General features: G+C 39.4%; 1 protein-coding gene across 6 annotated transcripts in view; it reads right to left on the bottom strand.

Annotated features, from left to right (window-relative positions):
• OSBPL9 (oxysterol binding protein like 9) overlaps positions 1-20,742 on the bottom strand; it is a 170,106-nt gene that overhangs the window by 102,295 nt on the left and 47,069 nt on the right. For all 6 annotated transcript variants that reach the window (XM_055401919.2, XM_055401921.2, XM_055401923.2 and 3 more), the window contains one exon: positions 13,260-13,338. In XM_055401919.2, coding sequence (XP_055257894.1) covers positions 13,260-13,338 — 79 coding nt within the window. The remainder of the gene's footprint in view (positions 1-13,259; positions 13,339-20,742) is intronic.

Genomic DNA, 20,742 nt, shown 5'->3' with positions numbered 1-20,742 from the left:
TATTTTCCTCAACAACTTGAGCATGCTATCTCAGTTGACATATTATGAGAACTCTGCAATCAGAACAGAGGTAAAATTAAACAGGGTACAGGTCAATATGTGTTTGATATGCTGCCTTTAAATCCATACAGGGACATTCCTGAGACTCTTCAGCCACACTTCCAAGCCTCCCTCACACTCAGTGATGGACTGCTCACCTCATGCTTCACACTAGTCTATTTCGACCAATATCCCAGTTCCCTTGCTTCAGTTGGGTCCCTGCCAATGACAACTGACAACTAGCAACTTGGATATACACTGAGCACAGGAGAAACTGTGACAACCAAACCACCGGATAGCATGAAAACCCTAACTACTGTCAGAGTAGGAATGTTGTACTATTCAGAAGAGAAAACAGAACTGAAGTTATAGCACTGTTGTTGTTTAGTTGCTAAGTCACGCCTAACTTTGCGATCCTGTGGACTGTAGGCTGCCAGGCTCCTCTGTCCATGGGATTTCCCAGGCAAGAATACTGGAGTGGGTTGCCATTTCTTCCTCCAGGGGATTTTCCCTACCCAGGGATCAAACCTGCATCTCCTGTATCAGCAGGCAGATTCTTCACCACTGAGCCACCAGGGAAGCCTGAAGTTAGAGCTGCAGGGAGGCTAAGGCAAGGTGAAAAGAGAAGTCGGTGTGACTAAGAGTAAAAAGGGAAAAGAGTTGTGGAGAAGCAGCACTGTATAATGAAGATAGCATGGGCCTGAATTCAGGCTCAGCAACCTCCCATATGTGGTCCCTCAGATAAAAACTTCTCCAAGCCTCAGTTTCCTTTTCTATAAAATGGGAATAAAAATACCTATCTCAAAAAGATGTGTGGGGGTACATATGAGGATTATGGTGCCTAGCATCACATTAACTGCACTCTAAATGTTTGCTTCCTTTCCACTCCATTCCCTTCTTTTATTCATCAGAGGCTCACTTCTAGAATAGAATCACCTTCAGAAAAGATCTCTAGTCAATCATTCTCTCCAAGATTAACAACAACAACAAAAAAATCCCATTGACACTCATCCCCACTTGACTTAAATCATCCATATACAAGGGCTTAGCTTAAATCTTTTTTATATGATCCACTAATTCCACCCACTAGGCAGTCCCACCCAAAGCAGATATATCCTCATTAAAGCCACCAACCCAGCAAAGATGCAGCTTCTTTATAGTTTACCTGAATTCTAATTCTTTTTCTAGGGGTATGAGTCAAATTGTCTTAGGATTCTCCAAGTTTAATATTAACAAAATGCAATGATGAAACATAACCTGAATTTATATGCTGAACCAATGTTACATGTGGAGTACATTGATTAAAGCCACCACGATCACGAGAATGTTCATAAACTCCAGGCAGTGTTAGTGAAGGAGGTTGAAAGGCCAAAGATGACCTTGGCAGAAGTAAGTATTTTCTTAGAGAGTTCACCGTCGAGTTAGCTAAAAGGTGAATGCAGTCCAGGCATTACTAAAAGATACCACTTTAACTCTTGGATATTTAACCTGGAGTCAGAGAACTACCTGAAAGTGTGTAAGCAGGAAGATTCCTCTAGAATAATGATTTTCAAAATGTGAGACCCTTAAGGATAGGCGCTTAGCTTTGCTCACTACTTTACACTCAGGAAACAGCCTATTGTGCCTGGTATACAATAAGCATTCAATTATTTGTTGACAATGAAAATAAATGAATGGATGAATAAAAAGAATGGCTACAATAAATTGAACACTGGTATTTTCTCAAAGTTCCTAGAGCACGGATGTAGCCCCTCAACCCTTTGACTTTTACCAGAGCAACTGTATTGTTTTCTGTCTCACATCTAGCCTTCTAAATAAGGTTGCACATGTAAAATGCTTTTATTAAAAGTTTGAAAAACAGAGAAAATCTAACTATCACTGTAATTTCCTTCTCTGAATTCCTATTATACTTTTTCAGTTCAGTTCAGTTCAGTCGCTCAGTCGTGTCCGACTCTTTGCGACCCCATGAATCAAGTGTATATAATTCAATGCTCATTATTCCTTAAGTCATGGGGCTTCCCAGGTGGAAGCAAGTGGTATAGAACCCACCTGCCAATGCAGAAGGCATAAAAAACATGGGTTCAATCCCTGGGTCAGGAAAATCCCCTGGAGGAGGGCTAAGTCAGTTTTGAGTCCCCAAAGTCTCTTGAGGAATGAGCCTACATTTTACATAAGCAGTGCTTGCCTATTCAACCTTCCATATAACCTGTACTTTCTTATACACTGACTCCTCAGAGAAAGTTTTAATTTTCTTATATCAAGCAACAAGTGGACATTTTGTGCCAACACACAGTGCACAAGTGTGTTGCAAAAGCCTGCCAGGCGACAATTTAGTTCTTATAGCATCACCACCTCCACTGGAAGAGCACTGCTCATGCAACTATTTTAATATACTTCACATTTATTTTATCATTCTTTTAATTAGTAGAAAAAGAGAAAAATTAAAGTGCCAATAGGGTGACAATTAACATAAACTTTATAAACATAACGGAGAAATCAACTGAGAAATCTTTAGGCATGCTAAAAGCAGTAAATCTTGATCATCAATAGGACCCTCCTTAGACTTTAGCCCCTAAGACTTTAGTCCATTGCCTATACGTTCATTTTTAAAAGAAAGGTATAAAATGTATGAACATGCCTTATGAATAAATGTTATGTATAAAAGTCAAGGTGTCATTAAGGACTTCATAATATGTGGTGGAGGAGCCTGGTAGGCTGCAGTCCATGGGGTCATTAAGAGTCAGACACGACTGAGCGATTTTACTTTCACTTTTCACTTTCATGCATTGGAGAAGGAAATGGCAACCCACTCCAGTGTTCTTGCCTGGAGAACCCCAGGGATGGGGGAGACTGGTGGGCTGCCGTCTATGTGGTCGCAAAGAGTTGGACACAACTGACCCAACTTAGCAGCAGCAGTATATGGTGAGAATGAACCCCCTTTACACCCTGCAAGTCTGTTCAACTCAGTTTACTTCCATGCACATTTTCAGTTATACATTATACATTAAAGTAGGGAAATGCTCTTCTTTATATATCTTCATTTACTCTTCAAAATAATGCCTACCAGTAACGTGTTCCAAATTAGATAAAAAGATTACTTAGCAAGATATAATGAATAAGTCTATCCTTTCAAAAAGGAGAGTATAAGAAAAGCATGAGCATACCACCACCAACAAAAACAAGGACAGAAGAATGAGTAATTCACCAAACAAGAAATAAACACATTGAAAAAATATTCTTGAGGACACTGGGTTGGCATTCCTTTAAAATTAAAATACCAAATGCTGATGGTGTGATGAAACATAAATTGACAATTTCCCTTGAAAGCTATAGCGGAAGGTTTATATAAGGAATAAAGTATTTCAGGAATATTAAAATATTTATGTTTTTCACTCTGACAAGTTATTTTATGAATCTATCTACCCTAAGCTAAATAGAGATTTGGCTGAAAATTTATGTATGAGGATATTCAACACAGTATTATTTAATATAGAGAAAAATCTGTACAATACAGATGAACGGTTAAGTATGATTATTTATTAAATCGTATAACACAAACTATTAGAAATCACATTTTCTTAGATCATTCAGTAGCATGGGAAATTTTTCATATTTAAAATTGAGTATGGAAATTTATTTACACAGAATGACTCAATTTTGTAAAATTCACACATACAAACACACACTCTCACACAAACAACTGAAATATCAGAAAGGAATCCACAAGCATGTTACTGATAATTATCTTCTGGTATAATTATGGGCAATTATTAGTACAAGCTGTATACTACTCTATTTCCCCAAATTTCTACAGTGAGCAGTTATTAACTTTACTACTCAAAAATGATGAAAAAGGAAATGGTGGGATAAAATGTACAGAATTAAGAAAAAATAAAATTATGTATCAACTAATCCTGGCTATTCAGTAAGCCAAATAGTCCACAATTGGTTAAATTTTGCTAAACTGTAATTTCAAAAATTCAGGGAGGCTCACAAACAGAAAGCAAATAAAGAAGAATGGTACACCACTGAGATCCAATTCTCCTACAGTAATGTAACAAACTCCCAATAAATGAATTCAGTAGCATTTCCCCTCCTGACGCCTAGTGAAATTATAACATCTAATTAGAGAATTAGTTATAGGGGATTTACTTCCCTTAAATGAAATCTATAAATGGTTATTTTGTTTTGAGGAGGGGTTATCACATAAAAATAAAAACTATAACTGCAGAAGCAAATTTTTTAAGTCTGTAATCAATAGAATAATGGAATCTGTTTACTAATGATAATGCTGAGATGGTTATTTTTAAGCAGAAGACTTTAACTTATTTTTAAAGCCGAAGCCTGCAACTATGAGTTAAGTCTTTTCTTCTAAATGATTAATGATGCAGATGTGTCATGCCATGTTGATTGATGTTAATGCAGTAAGGGTTGCCCTAATATCCTTGATCAATATAACATTTCTAAATTAAACATTTTCCTTCACCACTGGGCTGATTTATAGTAATTTTGCATTTTAATAAATAAGCAAGCTCTAATGGACTCAGCTGAAAAGGTCAGCAATCAGTGCAACAGATGACTTCTGCTAGACTTACACAGTTCCTAAAGGTTCTTCTAATTTAAACACTTTTTATTGTTTAAAAATGTTGCATTTTGTCTTATGCAACTTGTATTGCTTTAAAGGTATACCCAAATAAATCTGCAAACAAATTTCATATTGAAATCACTTTGAAAACACACTGATTAAAGAATGCCTTTATTAAAATCCTTTGAAAGTAAAGGATTATTTTATAATGAAAGAATGTACACATATTGCTAATTTTCACCCCATAAAATTTAGATTTTTTTCCCACACACCAGGTTTACTTAAGGCAAGAGACTCCTTCTACATAGGTTGTTGCTGTTGTTTGGTTGCTAAGTTGTCTCCAACTCTTTTGTAACCCCATGGATTGCAGCCTACCGACTGCTCTGTTCATGGGATTTCCCAGGCAAGAATACTGGAGTGGGTTGCCATTTCCTTCTCCATGGGATCTTCCTGACCCAGGGATCAAACCCTAGTCTCCAGCATTGGCAGGTGGATTCCTTTATCACTGAGCCACCAGGGAAGCCCTTCTATGTAGGTTGCTGTGCTGTGCTTAGTCGCTCAGTTGTGTCCGACTCTTTGCGATACCATGGACTGCAGCCTGCCAGGCTCCTCTTGTCCATGAGGATTATCCAAGCAAGAATATTTGAGTGGGTTGACATGCCCTCCTCCAGGGTTTATGTAGGCTAGGACACAGTAAAAACAATCTAAGATCAAGGCTAGGACCCTTGACTTTCTGTGTCTTCTTACACATATAAACTGGGGATACTTTGCCAACAAAGGTCCGTCTAGTCAAGGCTATGGCTTTTCCAGTGGTCATGTATGGATGTGAGAGTTGGACTGTGAAGAAAGCTGAGCGCCGAAGAATTGATGCGTTTGAACTGTGGTGCTGGAGAAGACTCTTGAGAGTCCCTTGGACTGCAAGGAGATCCAACCAGTCCATTCAAAAGGAGATCAGTCCTGGGTGTTCATTGGAAGGACTGATGCTAAAGCTGAAACTCCAATATTTTGGCCACCTCATGCGATGAGTTGACTCACTGGAAAAGACTCTGATGCTGGGAAGGATTGGGGGTGGGAGGAGAAGGGGACGACAGAGAATGAGATGGCTGGATGGCATCACCAACTTGATGGACATGAGTTTGAGTGAACTCCGGGATTTGGTGATGGACAGGGAGGCCTGGCGTGCTGTGATTCATGGGGTCGCAAAGAGTCGGACACGACTGAGCGACTGAACTGAACTGAACACCTAATATATAAGGTTATGAGAATAAAGCGGAATAACAACACGAAACCCTGGATCCAGATCAATGACTACCAAACTTCAGTGTGTGTCAGAATCACTAGAGGACTCATTCCCAGAGTTTCTGATTCAGCAAGTCTGGGGCTCAGCCTGATATTCTGTGTTCTCAACAAGTTCCCAGGTGATGCTAGTTAGGTTGGCCTTGGACTGCACTTTAAGAGCTACTGATCTAGACAGACATAGGCACAATCTACTAATCCTGGGCATTTAGCTTCTCTGAAACTCAGTTTTTCTGACTCTAAAACTAGAAATATAACTACTTCATTGGGGAGTTTAGGAATTATGGAAGTAATGCACATTGCCTAAACAGAGCGCCTAGTTCATAACACAGATTTAGTATTGGTAAGAGTAGCTATTACTGCCACTACTGCTACTATTTCTACTAAGCAACAGAACATGTAGAACATCACAATAATTTTTAATTGCATCAAACTGCACTGTAATTTGAAGTTCCTTATATTTTATACCAATTCCTTTCTGGATAAAATTATAAAAGTTAATTATAAAGTAGTTGACAAATTTCTATAACTTTTTTATAGCTTCTAAGAGAATGACTCTAGAGCACAACAGTTTGTGTTCAAATTCCATTTCTGCCTAATACTACCTACATGTACGTGGCCCCCAGTTTCCTTACCCATAAAATAAAAATAATAGTACCTACTTCATAAAGTCGTAAAAACTGAATGGGTTAAACTATGTAAAACTCTGAATAGTATAAAATAAACACTTGATAAATGTAGCTATCATTATCATTATTCCAATACACTATCAGTAACATTATAAATCATTATATACATATATAAAAGCATTAAATAAATATAATTTTTGAAGGTAAAATTCAAATAACTGGATATCTTTCTGTTCTGTTATGTTCTGTTCAGTCGCTCAGTCGTGTCCGACTCTTTGTGACCCTGTGGACTGCAGCCTACCAGGCTTCTCCGTCCATGGGATTCTCCAGGCAAGAATACTGGAGTGGGTTACCATTTCCTTCTCCAGGGGATCTTCCCGACCCAGGGATCGAACCCGGGTCTCCCGCATTGGAGGCAGACTCTTTAACCTCTGAGCCACCAGGGAAGCCCCGGATATCTTTCTAATTAGTATGAATTATGGTCCATTTAATCTTTTATTAAGTTGTCACATATGAACTGCCGATATGTAACTACTTTTGAATGATAAAACAGTATGTACTTTCATATGGTTGAAGCTAGTAGCTTTCACCCCAACCTCTCTGATCATTCCTTTGAGCCTGTTGATGGTCCCACCCTAGTATACTGCCAGGTTTGGAGGCTCTCTTCTCATTCACATCTGCCAGAAGGTTCATAACCACCACTACCATAGTTTTAACCACAGACTAAAATATCTACAAGGTTTTAGCTAGCTCATAGATGCGCTGCATTGGTCTACGTAATTGTTTTTTAAAACTGGAAGATTTAATATGCACATATTCAAACTCTTGCACATACAAAAAAATCTGGATTTCTGGCTTCTCTTGAAAAACTGGACAGTTTTCTCTTTAAAACATTGGACAAGTATTACCAAAAGTCTACAACTGTCTGGAATTAAGTACCAGCTACCCCTTCAAACAACAGAGAATGAGATGGCTGGATGGCATCACCAACTCGATGGACATGAGTTTGAGTGAACTCCAGGAGTTGGTGATGGACAGGGTGGCCTGGCATGCTGTGATTCATGGGGTTGCAAAGAGCTGGACACGACTGAGAGACTGAACTGAACCCCTTCAAACAGGGCATAAGCTCTTCAAATCGCTAGTCTTCAGTCAGCTTTACTCTTCACTCCTTTACTTATCCGCCTAGCCCTGAAGCATTCAATTTTCTAAATTCTATTAATAATTCTACCTTTCAGTAATATGTTGATAGCCACTAATCTCCATCTTCAGCCCAGGAAGGAAGACATGCATGTTCAGTCGTGTCTGACTCTTTGTGACCCCAAAGACTGTAGCCAACTAGGCTCCTCTGTTCATGGACTTTTCCAGGCAAGACTACTGGAGCAAGTTGCCATTTCCTTCTCCACAGGATCTTTCCAACCCAGGGACTGAACCTATGTCTCCTGTGTCTCCTGCACTGGCCAATGGATTCTTTACCACTGCTCCACCTGGGAAGCCCACACTTAGACCCAACTGACATCACCGTCAATACCTGTATGTCCCAAAGACACCTCAAATTTAAGAAGTCCCTCACCATCTCTGTTCTAGATTCTCTATTTCAGATGTTGACAACATCCAAACAAAATAGTAAGCCACATCCTTCTTACACCTTTACCACTCTCATTCTCTCAGCTCCCATTTCCAATCAATCAACAATTCCTAAAGATTTATTTATTAAAAAATCTCAAGTCTGTTCTCCTCTTCTCCTTCCCCATTACCAATGGCTTTAATCCACTCAGGGCCTTAAAAATCAAGGCTCTTTATCTAGAGAACCATGTCTTACTCTACCTTATCTCTGCTTAAAACTCTGCTTCATTGGCTCCTACCAGACCTCAGGATAAAAATAAAACCCTTTCATATTAGATGTAGGCCTCTGCCTCAACTCCTGTCCACTGTCCTAATGGTACCAAACATTCAAAGTTCTTGGAACACATGTGGTAGCATCATATTTCCATACCTTTGCAAATGCTACAACACCCCTCTGCCTGGTAAACTTCTCTTCAGACTTCAGAACTCTACCAGGTAGAGGAGGTAAGGAGGGAGAGGTGGGAGACAGAGCCTAGCGACAGGGACTTTTAGTTTTTATATTATGTAATTCTGGACAACAACTCTGGCTGACTGACAGAAAAAGGAATCATTTTTTGCTCTTATCAGAAGAGCTGGTTTATAAAGATGAATTGGCAATCATTTTCTTTTTAATCTCTGAAAAATGATAGAATGAAGCTGTAGTTTTCAAATCTGTTTAAAACTCTAACATGCAAGGGCTGTAATTTCAATTATTACCTAAAGAGGGAAAAAGGAGTTTTTTTTTCAAAACTAAAGTTAATTTAAATTAACTTTGTTTTGAGAATTTTATATCTCTTTAAAATTGTAGCTACTCTGAAATATCAAGCTACCAGAACTGAGAATCATTATAACGAAAAATTATCTATTGTTTCAGGAAAGTTTCTTCCCTTCACAGCACCAGTCCTCTTTATGATTAACAAAATATATTTCAGGATACAGGACATGTAGGTCAACTAGAGAGTCAAACTACAGTGGAAATGAAGATGATGGATGACAGCCTGTCTACATATATACCATACACCTGACTTTCTTGTTACTATGTCTATGCTCTGAGCCAAACGCAATGTCCTCCCTGTGTATTAGGGCTCATCCTGTCTGGCTGTCTCAAAGACACCGATCTAATAATTTTCCCTTTTCTCTCTTGAGTCATCAACTTTTCCCTGTCTACTGAGTCACTACCAACAGCATAAGAACAGCATGTCATTATTGCTCTTATCTTTAAAAAAACTTATTTCCCTCTCCCAGCTACTATTGTATTTCTCACCCTCCCTTTATAGCAGAACTTAAAAGCACTGTCTATACTCTTAAATTGCTCTTCTCAAGGTTATCAATAGACTTAATTGTTAAATCTTCTGATCATTTCTCAGCCGTCAACTCTGTCAATCAAGAGCATTTGACACAGTTGCTGATGCCTCTCACCTCCAAGAAACACTTCCTATCTTGGTTTTCTGGGTACCATATTTACCTGGTTTCCCTCGTCCTTTTTGGTTGATTCTTTTCAATCTCTTTTGCTAGTCCCACTTCTTCTCTGTGCCTTCTAAATAAATGTTAAGAGTGTTCCAGAGTTCATTACTTGGACCTCTTCTCTTTTCTCTCCATACTTCCTCCCAAATTCTCACAGTTTAAATACCATCTATATGCCAATGACTCCCACATTTATTATTTCAGCCTGAACTTTTCTCCTGAACGCCACACTTCAATTGCCTACCTGACATCTCCATTTGGACATTTGATAGGCATCTAGAACTTAATTATAAGCATGTCCAAGGTTAAGCTCTCGATGCCCACTGTCTGCCACCCCCAACTGGTTCCCCACCTCAGTTAATGGCAACTCCAGTCTCGCTCAAGTAAAAAATATGGTGTCATCCTGTCTTTCTACTGTCTTTCTTTCACACGCTACAGTACAACCTTCAAAATAATATAATACCTAACAACAAACTACTACTTAGCAATATAAAAGGAACTACCAATACATGCAACAAGATGGACAAACATTAAAAACATACTGAGCTAAAATAAAGCCAGACAAAAAGGAGTACATACTGAAAGATTCTATTTGTGTGAACCTCTCCAAAAGAAAAATCTAATCTTTAGCGATGGAAAGTAGATCAGTTGCTGTCTGGAGCCAGGGGCTGGAGTGTAGACTGACAAAAGAATAAAAGAATCTTCTGGGTGACAGAAATGTTCCAGATCTTGATTATGGTAGCAGCTATATGAGTAAGTAAATTTGTCAATATTCACTGAATTTTATAGAGTATACATTTTATTGCATATTAATTATACCTCAATAGAGTTGATTAAATACACATGCACGATTCAACCACTTTTCACTACCTCTCTACCACGTGGGAGCCGCCATCATCTCTCTTCTGGATTACTCTAGCCTCCTAATTAGTTTCTCTGCTCTGTTCCTGCCTCTTGCATTTTATTCTCAAAACAGTGGCCAGAGTGATAACTGTTTAAAAATCACATCATGTCACTCCTTTGCTTAAGACCATCTATAATGGCTTCTTATCTCAGTAAAATTCAATGTCCTTACTGTGCCATATAAGGCCTCATACAACGTTACCTCTTAGACATCATCTCACACTACCCTCCCCATGGTTATCCGCACTCCAACCAGAGCTGGCCTCCTCGCTGTTCTTCAAATATGGCAGGCACACCCTTTTGCACTTACTGTTTCCTTTGCCTGGAGTGATTTACTCTTCACCATCATCCCCAACAAAGCCATACAAGCTTGTTTCCTCACTTCCTTCAGGTCTTTCACTGAAAGGCATCATCCCAATGAGTCTCCCCAGCCATCTAAAATGTTAAACCACCCCCTACAAATATACACACACTTCTATTTCATTTTCTCCTTTCCTGCGTTTTTTTTTTTCTCCCCAGGACTTGGCACTGTCTTATTTCCTTATATTTTACCAATTTATCTTACTTATTGGCTTTCTCCTCTACCAGATTAGATGCTACAGAGGGGAGGAATTTTATATTTTGCTCACTACTATATCCTCAGAACTTTATGAATAATGTCTAAAATAGATGTTGAACAAATTAGTGGATCTAAACAAATTCTAGCTTTCCCTTTAAGAGCTGAAAGTAAGCAGAATTTGTTTTACAGATGTCTCAATTGATACTTCACTTGCTTAAAAAAATTTTGTTATATTAAACTTTAAAAAGTCAACACATTTACACACATGCTAATGTATATCCATCTTAACTTGCTCTCAATTCTAATCAAGAATCTAAGACCACAGACATTGAAAATTTCTTCAATTTTTCAGCAAACTTATGAGCAAGGACCTATGAATGCAAAATAATTCTTATTATGTCCAAGAATATAAAGAATATTAGAGTTCTTTACAAAAGCCAAATAATCTCGTCTGAGGCTTCCAAAACTATTACAGTAGAAAATAAACTAATGAATCCAACAGTCTCAGAACTAAGTATCCATTTAAAAAATACATATAACACTTATTTATCCTTGTCATTTAAATGATTCATTAAAGGAATCACTTGTTTTACGAGCAAACAACATAAAAACGGAAGTGTTAAAGGGAAGATCAGTTTAACACAAATATTTAAATCAGAGAAGGTAGAGGTGCCTTTACTCTAGAGGCCTGAGTCTCCTCTCCTTTAAACAGGCAAACAATACAGCTTCTGAAGTCCAAAGAAGATGTCTTCTTAGTAACCGCAGAGGAGAGAATTTCATACTGCAGTCTTTACCTCTATCTAGCAGCTACTACTTGAAATACATTATTCAAGTTCATTCAAGTAAAGAGTTCCAGAGTGTGGGTATTATCTGGTTTCGTTGATAAGCAGCATTACATATTCAACCTAAAAATAAAGGCCATGGACTTTCTTAAACTAAGATTTTAAATGTTTTATGAAATTAAATGTAGTAGAAAATTTCAAGAGAGCATTATTAGTTAAAAGCAGTTCTGAGTAAAAAATATGACGAAACATAATAAATACTCTAAGAATGCTTTTTCCTAAAAGCATTAGAGATATCTCAAGTGAGTAATTGGCTTGTCTTTATTATATATAAGCTGCATCTTTCATTTCTATGTGCCAACAAGGCAATGAAGAAAAATTACTGCAATATACTATCCTAATACAGAAGGACAATAGCTGTCTGAACATCTCATATATCTGGTCACTGTTAGACTTCATAACCATAACATTTTTAAACAATAAATTGATTTACTATTATTTTTTTTAATCTGGTATACCTAGCATCTATCACAGTGCATTGTCACTTGTAGTTCAGAAAAAGTGCAAATATTCCCAATTTCTAAGTTTCTTGGACTGCTTTAAACATAAAATAGAGGTTACTCTCGATAGGCAAAAGAGCAAAAACATTAGTATCAAAGCTAATAGACACTCCTAACAGACAAGAGTACATTAGGACATGATCATTAAAACTGACTTTTATTTGCTGGTTTAGAGTTTTCAAAGCAAGATGAAATGAGAATGATCATCCAGTACCTTACCCTTTCTACCGGTGAACCATAGCATGCAATGCCGAAACATAGCAGTGGCAGATGGCATTTGGTGTTATTAACTATAAAGAGGATAATAGCAGAGAAATGACGGCTGGCAGACAAGACACAGAATGCAGATGAAATGAATGCAAACTTGTAGTTCTTGAAGCAAAGCAAAACCTTAAGCCAAAGGCTGCCACTAGCTTCAATTTAATTTACATTTGGAGTTTTACAGGGACAAACACTGCAACCTTCACAATCAGTCTTTAGACTTCATGCAGAAGCAGAGCCATACACCTCGATAAAGAAGATCAGCAACCTTCTGTAAACACAAGCCAGCAGCAGCAGCAGCAGCAGCCCATTACTCTCTCCCTTCACTGATTTTTATCGTTTAAATTTTTAATCTCCAATTGCAGCCAAATCCACAGTCGTTTCAAAGAGATCTGTATCCGCTGCAGATATGATTAAATCCCTGCCTAACCTGCAGTACCACTTCATCCAGAACGTTCCTGTGCACTCGTTCATACAGGATCAGTTGTAAAAACCATTCTAGTCATCCAGCAAACAACCCAAAGGAGAAGGAAAGAAGCAGTTGGGACTGTGAAGAGAAAATCTCTTCTTTCAGCTCACCCTGGAAATGGAAGGTTTTCTGATCAACAGTTATTGTGAAGGTGCTGTCGTCCTCATCGTCTATACCAATCACAGCTCCCTGTGAAACAAAGAGCAAAATCCCAATAAGGCAAACAATGACATCAGCAATATTCGCTACTGCTACAGCCCTGGAATGCTCAATGCACCGGTGACACTGGAAGCAGGCTAGACACAGAAAAGGGAACCTGAGACTTTAGCTTTGCTTAAAGAGAAGGGGGGTGGCAGAGCACTGTAGTAGTCTGCAAGGGTACTTTACTCTTGCTTAAGGGGCATGGATATGGTGAGGACAAGGGGACAAACATAGAATCTAAGTCTAGAATCTATTTAAAACCCAGCCATTGACCCTTTCTGAGTTTCGGACTGCTCTCTAAAATGGGAGTCACCTCAGTTGTTCTGAGGCTCAAAGAACACTAGTGCTTTTCATCAGCTTGCTTCTGTGTTATATTTATTAGTAAAGAAACACCAGGTGACAATTGCTTCAAAACCCTGTCCCAATGGCTTCTTCCAGGTATGCTCTGCTATTGCACTTCCATATCATACTGTGATCATCTATGTCTGCCTTCTCCCACTGAATTGCTATGAGATCTAAGGACTATTTTCAGACATGGCATTCAAGTACACACTCAGTATATGTTTTTTACATAAAAGCACGAACAATTCTCCAAAAGAGAAGGGTAAAGTAGGCCTGCAGTTATAAGTTGCTCGTTTCAGGAAGGTGGATAGAGTGGGTTTTAAACTTTATCTTTTTTTTGTATTCAACTATATGCAGCCATATTAAAACAATATGAAGCTATGAAAAACAGGGAGCCTACTGGTCAGTGTCCTTAAGATATAAGGGTCCTAAGTATTCCAAACAGAATAGCTAGAGAATATGACACAAGTACAACGCCCCACACTGGTGACAAAAGAAGCAGTATACCAGTGACAAAACCAGGACCTTGTAAAATGGGATTGAAAGGACTTAAGGGGCCAAAATTCCAAATCTTGTGAAAAAAGGCTACTCCTATCCCAGGAGTTTCAGGTAATAGAGTCAAACATTAACATCACCTATGCCACTTTACTTTTGCAAAAGACCTACATTAGTATAGCTCGTCCCAACTTATGATAGTTTGACTTAGGACTTTTCAACTTTACAGGTGTGCAAGCCATAAATACTCAGCAGAAACCATACTCTGAATTTTGAATTTTGGTCTTTTCCCGAGCTAGCAATATGTGGTGATACTCGCTCGTGATGCTGGGCAGCAGCTCCCAATCAGCCATGCGGTCACAAGCATGAACAACAAACAGTGACAACCATTCTGGTTTCCAGTGGGGTGTTCAATAAATTAGATGAGCTATTCAATGCGTGTGTGTGTTAGTCACGTTCGACTCTGCAACTCCGTGAGCTATAGCCCGCCAGGCTCCTCTGTCCATGGGATTCTCCAGGCAAGAACACTGGGGCTAGTCAATACTATATTATAAAACAGGCTTTGTGTGAGATGATTTTGCCCAAGTATAGGCTCACATAAGTGTTCTGAACATGTTTAAGGCAGGTGAGCCTAAGCCATTCAGTACATTAGGTGTATTAAATGCACCTTTGACTTACAATAGGTTTACTATATGTAACCCCATTGTAAGGCTGTACCTGTTTTCACTTACCAAAAGAAATCTGGAAATTTTCTAGAAAATAGGTGAAAAGCAAAAATAGCATTCAGCATTTGTTTTGCCCTAAGCCATTACAGAGGCAGCACACACCATAAACAATAAGAGTAGAACCGCCAAGTTCCCTCATCAGGAACTACACTCAGCATCTCAGCATCAAGTTGTCATAGCTTTGAACTGTATCAATGAGCATCTGGGCTTTATCTCTATTTGTTTTGTGTATATGTTAGGAAGCAGCATCCTAAGGTAATTGCTTTTCTGTTTTCGCTATTTTGCCTTACAAAAGGTTTCATAAGAATACTCATCTTTCAGATAGGAGTGGAAACCTGTGTTCATTTCTTCTCAGAGACCATCTGGATGAACCCCAATTCCATCCAAATCCCATCAACCTGCATTACCTTAGTTATTCCTCTGTACTATACAGAGTAGTGATTTTTATAACTATTTTCAGATACAGAGAGTGTATCCAGAATATAATGACTTACCCAGGTCATACAGAGTTAACAGCAGAACCAGAACCACTCGGCATGGTACCTACTTATTCTATGACAGCAAATAAAGACACATCTTAGTGGGTAAGCATGTGTGGGAGCAACTCATTCAGGTTAAATTAATTTCATGGTTAGTGGAGTTAACCTTCTAACTTTATAATGCAGCAAATATCTGCTAAGTCATAACTAAATACAGCATTCAGTTCAGTTCAGTTCAGTCGCTTAGTCGTGTCCGACTCTTTGCGACCCCATGAACCACAGCACGCCAGGCCTCCCTGTCCATCACCAACTCCCAGAGTTCACTCAAACTCATGTCCATCGAGTCGGTGATGCCATCCAGCCATCTCATTCTCTGCTGTCCCCGTCTCCTCCTACCCCCAATCCCTCCTAGCATCAGACTCTTTTCCAGTGAGTCAACTCGTCATATGAGGTGGCCAAAGTATTGGAGTTTCAGCTTTAGCATAAGTCCTTTCAATGAACACCCAGGATTGATCTCCTTTAGAATGGACTGGTTGGATTTCCTTGCAGTACAAGGGACTCTCAAGAGTCTTCTCCAGCACCACAGTTCAAAAGCATCAATTCTTCAGCGCTCAGCTTTCTTCACAGTCCAGCTCTCACATCCATACATGACCACGGGAAAAACCATAGCCTTGACTAGACAGTTAATAGATACAGGCTTAGAATATATAACAATAGTGCCTCCGGTAGAGGAGACAAAACATGTAAAGAGATGAATATACATAAAACAAGGCAAAACGTGACCTCTACTTGGATGAACTTTAGAAGCTTGTCACAAAGGATATATTGTATGATTCCATTTATACAAAGTGTCCAAAACAGCAAATTCATAGAGACTAAGAATAGGCTAGTGGTTGCCCAGGGCTGGGAGGTACAAGAAGGAGGTGGGGTAAAATGAGGAGTAACTGCTAACAGGTATGAGTTTCCTCATAGGGTGATGAAAAAAAATTCTAAAATTGAAATTGTAATGGTAGTTGCACCAAAAACACTGGAATGTCTACTTTAAATGGGTGAATTATATCTCAACTGTTGAGATATAATAACTGACCACCATCCCAAACTTGGGTTCTTTCTTTTTAGCCCCTTAATATAAATTCATCAGTAACACTTGTTCTCCCTTATTCCATCACCACAAGTTGTGCTCATTCCACTTCCGAACTATAATCTCAAATTCTCCCAACTCTTCTTCATTCTATGAACTGTTATTGCCCTATTTCAGGTTTTCATCATTTCTTGCTTGATGAAGCAATCTGTCTTTAGTCTGGCTACCTTTAGTCCACAGTCCTTGATATTGCCAGAATAGTATTTATAAAGCACAAACTCTTATAGGAGCCTCAAATATTTAAAACTTTCCTTGGCTCTCCACGAACTATGAGATAAAGCCAACAATTCTTCATAATGCCATTCAAGATGGTTCAAAAATCTGGCCCAATCAACATTTCCACTGTCATCACCCAGCCACTTCTTCTTCACCTCACAGAGACCCTGTAGGTACTCAGCCTCAAGAATTCTTCTATGCACTGAAAGAAAACATCAAGCAATTTCACTTTTTCATGTCCTTCCTCAAGTTCAGTTCCTACCATTTGCTAAACAAAAGCAAAACCCCACATTCCCACTAGCGTTCACCTCCTTTCTTACTGCTTTCACCAGGAGGAGCTTTCTGAAAACTGCCCACACCTTAACCTTTCACCTACTCCTGGCAATTAGCTTCCTTTCCCACCTCTGCACCAAGTTTCACTCTCACAGCTCTTCAATACCTCTTTACTACACTAGAGTTTTGTCACAGAACACCACTCTGAAGCACTGCTACTGCTCCTTTACCACTTCTTTTTTAAAACTTGTTCTTTCAATGACTCTTAATTATTTAAGTTGTGTTTCAGAAACATTTCTATCCAAGTATCTTTGACAACCCATAGGGGAAAGAGCATTCTTTCTTGGTCCATTACACTTTTCCCCTCCTCTATCCAAATGCTTCTTTGAAGACTCTGGAACCTACCTAACCACCTCCAATGCCAACCCAGTCTTGCCATTGCCCTGAGCATTCTTCAGTGTACAGATGCACAATTCATCTGACACTCTGGCCTCTCAGTTTCTTGATTATTCAACTAAAATAAACTTCACTGCCATTCTCCTTCATTGACTCATTCCCACGGCAATTCCTTAATACCTTACCATATCCAATACAATAGCTGTTAGTCACATAAAGGTATTTAAATTTTAATTATAATTGAGTAAAATTAAGTAAAACTTTAAATAAGTTCTTCAGTCATATTTCAAATACTCAATAGCCCCATGTGGCTAGAGGCTATGGGACTAGACACTGTAGATATAGAACACTTTAATAACTGCAGTAAATTGTCCTTGACCTAGTCATTACAGAGAACTGAACCATAGTAAAAAAGTTAACACTGTCAGTTAGTGAACTGGCAGTAATAAACCAGCCACTATGACAAGCATTTTACATACATCACTTGAAAATAACATTATACTGGAAGGTAAGTAGTCATGTACAGATGTGAGAGTTGGACCATAAAGAATGCTGAGCACCAAAGAACTGATGCTTTTGAATCATGGTGCTGGTGAAGACTCTTGAGAGTCCGTTGGACTATAAGAAGACCAAACCAGTTGATTCTAAAGGAAATCTACTCTGAATATTCATTGGAAGGATTGATGCTGGAGCTGAAGCTCCAATACTTTGGCCACCTGATATGAAGAGTTGACTCATTGGAAATGACATAGATGCTGGGAAAGATTGAGGGCAGGAGGAAAAGAGAGAGGCAGAGGATGAGATGGTTAGATAGCATGACCAACTGAACGGACATGAAAGTGAAAGTTGCTCAGTAGTGTCCGACTCTTTGCAACCCCATGGACTATGCAGCCCATGGAATTCTCCAGGCCAAAATACTGGAGTGGGTGGCCTTTCCCTTCTCCAGGGGATCTTCCCAACCCAGGGATCAAACCCAGGTCTCCTTCATTGCAGGTGGATTCTTTACCAACTAAGCCACAAGGGAAGCCTGGCGTGCTTCCCTGGACATGAATTTGAACAAACTCCGGTAGATGGTGAAGGACAGGGAAGCCTGGTGTGCTACAATTCATGGGATGGCAAAGAGCCAGACACAACTTAGTGACTGAACAACAAACATATACACAAATCATAACTGTACAAGCTCAATAAAGAAATGCTCTCCTTGTACCCTTTCCTAATCATTAGCTTTGTCCTCCATCCCAAAGTTAAACAGTACCCCTACTTGTTTTTTTTTATTTTTATTTAATAAATGGTACAAAGCACAATGCCAAAAACATTATCAGTTAAAATTTCACCAAATGAAAAAATACTATAGAATACACAGTTGTAAAAAGCTACATTAAGTTATTTTACAACTGCCTCAAGCTGCAAAAAGAAAAAAACCTGCATAAAGTTTCTCAAGAGGCAGGTCAGGTGGTCTGGTATTCCCATCTCTTTCAGAATTTTCCACAGTTCATTGTGATCCACACAGTCAAAGGCTTTGGCATAGTCAATGAAGCAGAAATAGATGGTTTTCTGGAACTCTCTTGCTTTCTCCATGATCCAGCGGATGTTGGCAATTTGATCTCTGGTGCCTCTGCCTTTTCTAAAATCTGCTGGAACATCTGGGCGTTCACGGTTCACATATTGCTGAAGCCTGGCTTGGAGAATTTTGAGCATGACTTTACTAGCGTGTGAGATGAGTGGTATGAATTAGGCAAATATTTTCTCCCACCCTCTTGCCAGCCTTTGTACTCTCACCTGACCTGCCTCTTGAGAAACCTGTATGCAGGTCAGGAAGCAACAGTTAGAACTGTACATGGAACAACAGACTGGTTCCAAATAGGAAAAGGAGTGCGTCAAGGCTATATATTGTCACCGTGCTTATTTAACTTATGCAGAATACATCATGAGGAACGCTGGGCTGGAAGAAGCACAAGCTGGAATCAAGACTGCTGGGAGAAATATCAATAACCTCAGATATGCAGATGACACCACCCTTATGGCAGAAAGTGAAGAGGAACTCAAAAGCCTCTTGATGAAAGTGAAAGAGGAGAGTGAAAAGGTTGGCTTGAAGCTCAACATTCAGAAAACAAAGATCATGGCATCTGGTCCCATATCACTTCATGGGAAATAGATGGAAAAACAGTGGAAACAGTGTCAGACTTTATTTTTTGGGGCTCCAAAATCACTGCGGATGCTGATTGCAGCCATGAAATTAAAAGACGCTTATTCCTTGGAAGGAAAGTTATGACCAACCTTGATAGTATATTAAAAAGCAGAGACATTACTTTGCCAACCAAGGTCCGTCTAGTCAAGGCTATGGTTTTTCCCGTGGTCATGTATGGATGTGAGAGTTGGACTGTGAAGAAAGCTGATCGCCAAAGAACTGATGCATTTGAACTGTGGTGTTGGAGAAGACTCTTGAGAGTCCCTTGGACTGCAAGGAGATCCAACCAGTCCATTCTAAAGGAGATCAATCCTGGGTGTTCATTGGAAGGACTGATGCTAAAGCTGAAACTCCAATACTTTGGCCACCTCATGCGACAAGTTGACTCACTGGAAAAGACTCTGATGCTAGGAAAGGTTGGGGGCGGGAGGAGACGGGGAGAACAGAGAATGAGATGGCTGGATGGCATCATCGACTCCGTGGACATGAGTTTGAGTGAACTCCGGGAGTTGGTGATGGACAGGGAGGCCTGGCATGCTGTGATTCATGGGGTCGTGGAGAGTCAGACGCGACTGAGCGACTGAACTGAACTGAACTGAATGATGTCTTTTCATGAAGAGTTAACTTTAACGTAGTTAAAATGTATTGGTTTTACATCTATGGTTGTGCTTTCTGTGTCTTCTTTAAGAAATCTTTACCAATCCTAACGTCATGAAAGTATTCTCCTATGTTATCATCTGGAAGTCTCTACATTTGGGTTTCAAGTGATGCGAACAGGTGGCTCACTGGATAAGACCCTGATTCTGGGAAATACTGAAGGCAGAAGAGGGCGACAGAGGAGGAGATGGTTGGATAGCATCACCAATTCATGCACATGAACTTGGGCAAATTCTGCAAGATGGTGAGGGAAAGGGAAGCCTGGCATGCTGCAGTACGTGGGGCCGTGAAGAGTCGGACATGACTTGGCCCCTGAACAACGACAATAATCAAGTGGAATAAGTCCTCCAACATTTTTCTTTTGGCCTTTATAAATTGTAAATCAACATCACGACCACGGTCATAGCCAGTTCTCCATAGAATGGCAGGTGAGAGAAGTTGCCATACCTACTGGGGTCTCTTCGTTGACTAAGACAGGAA

This window comes from Moschus berezovskii, chromosome 4, assembly GCF_049115385.1.
Source record: "Moschus berezovskii isolate FMDL1 chromosome 4, NW_MosBer_1.0, whole genome shotgun sequence".
In the NCBI taxonomy this organism is placed as follows: Eukaryota; Metazoa; Chordata; class Mammalia; order Artiodactyla; family Moschidae; genus Moschus; species Moschus berezovskii.
This window is presented reverse-complemented; position numbering and strand designations above follow the sequence as displayed.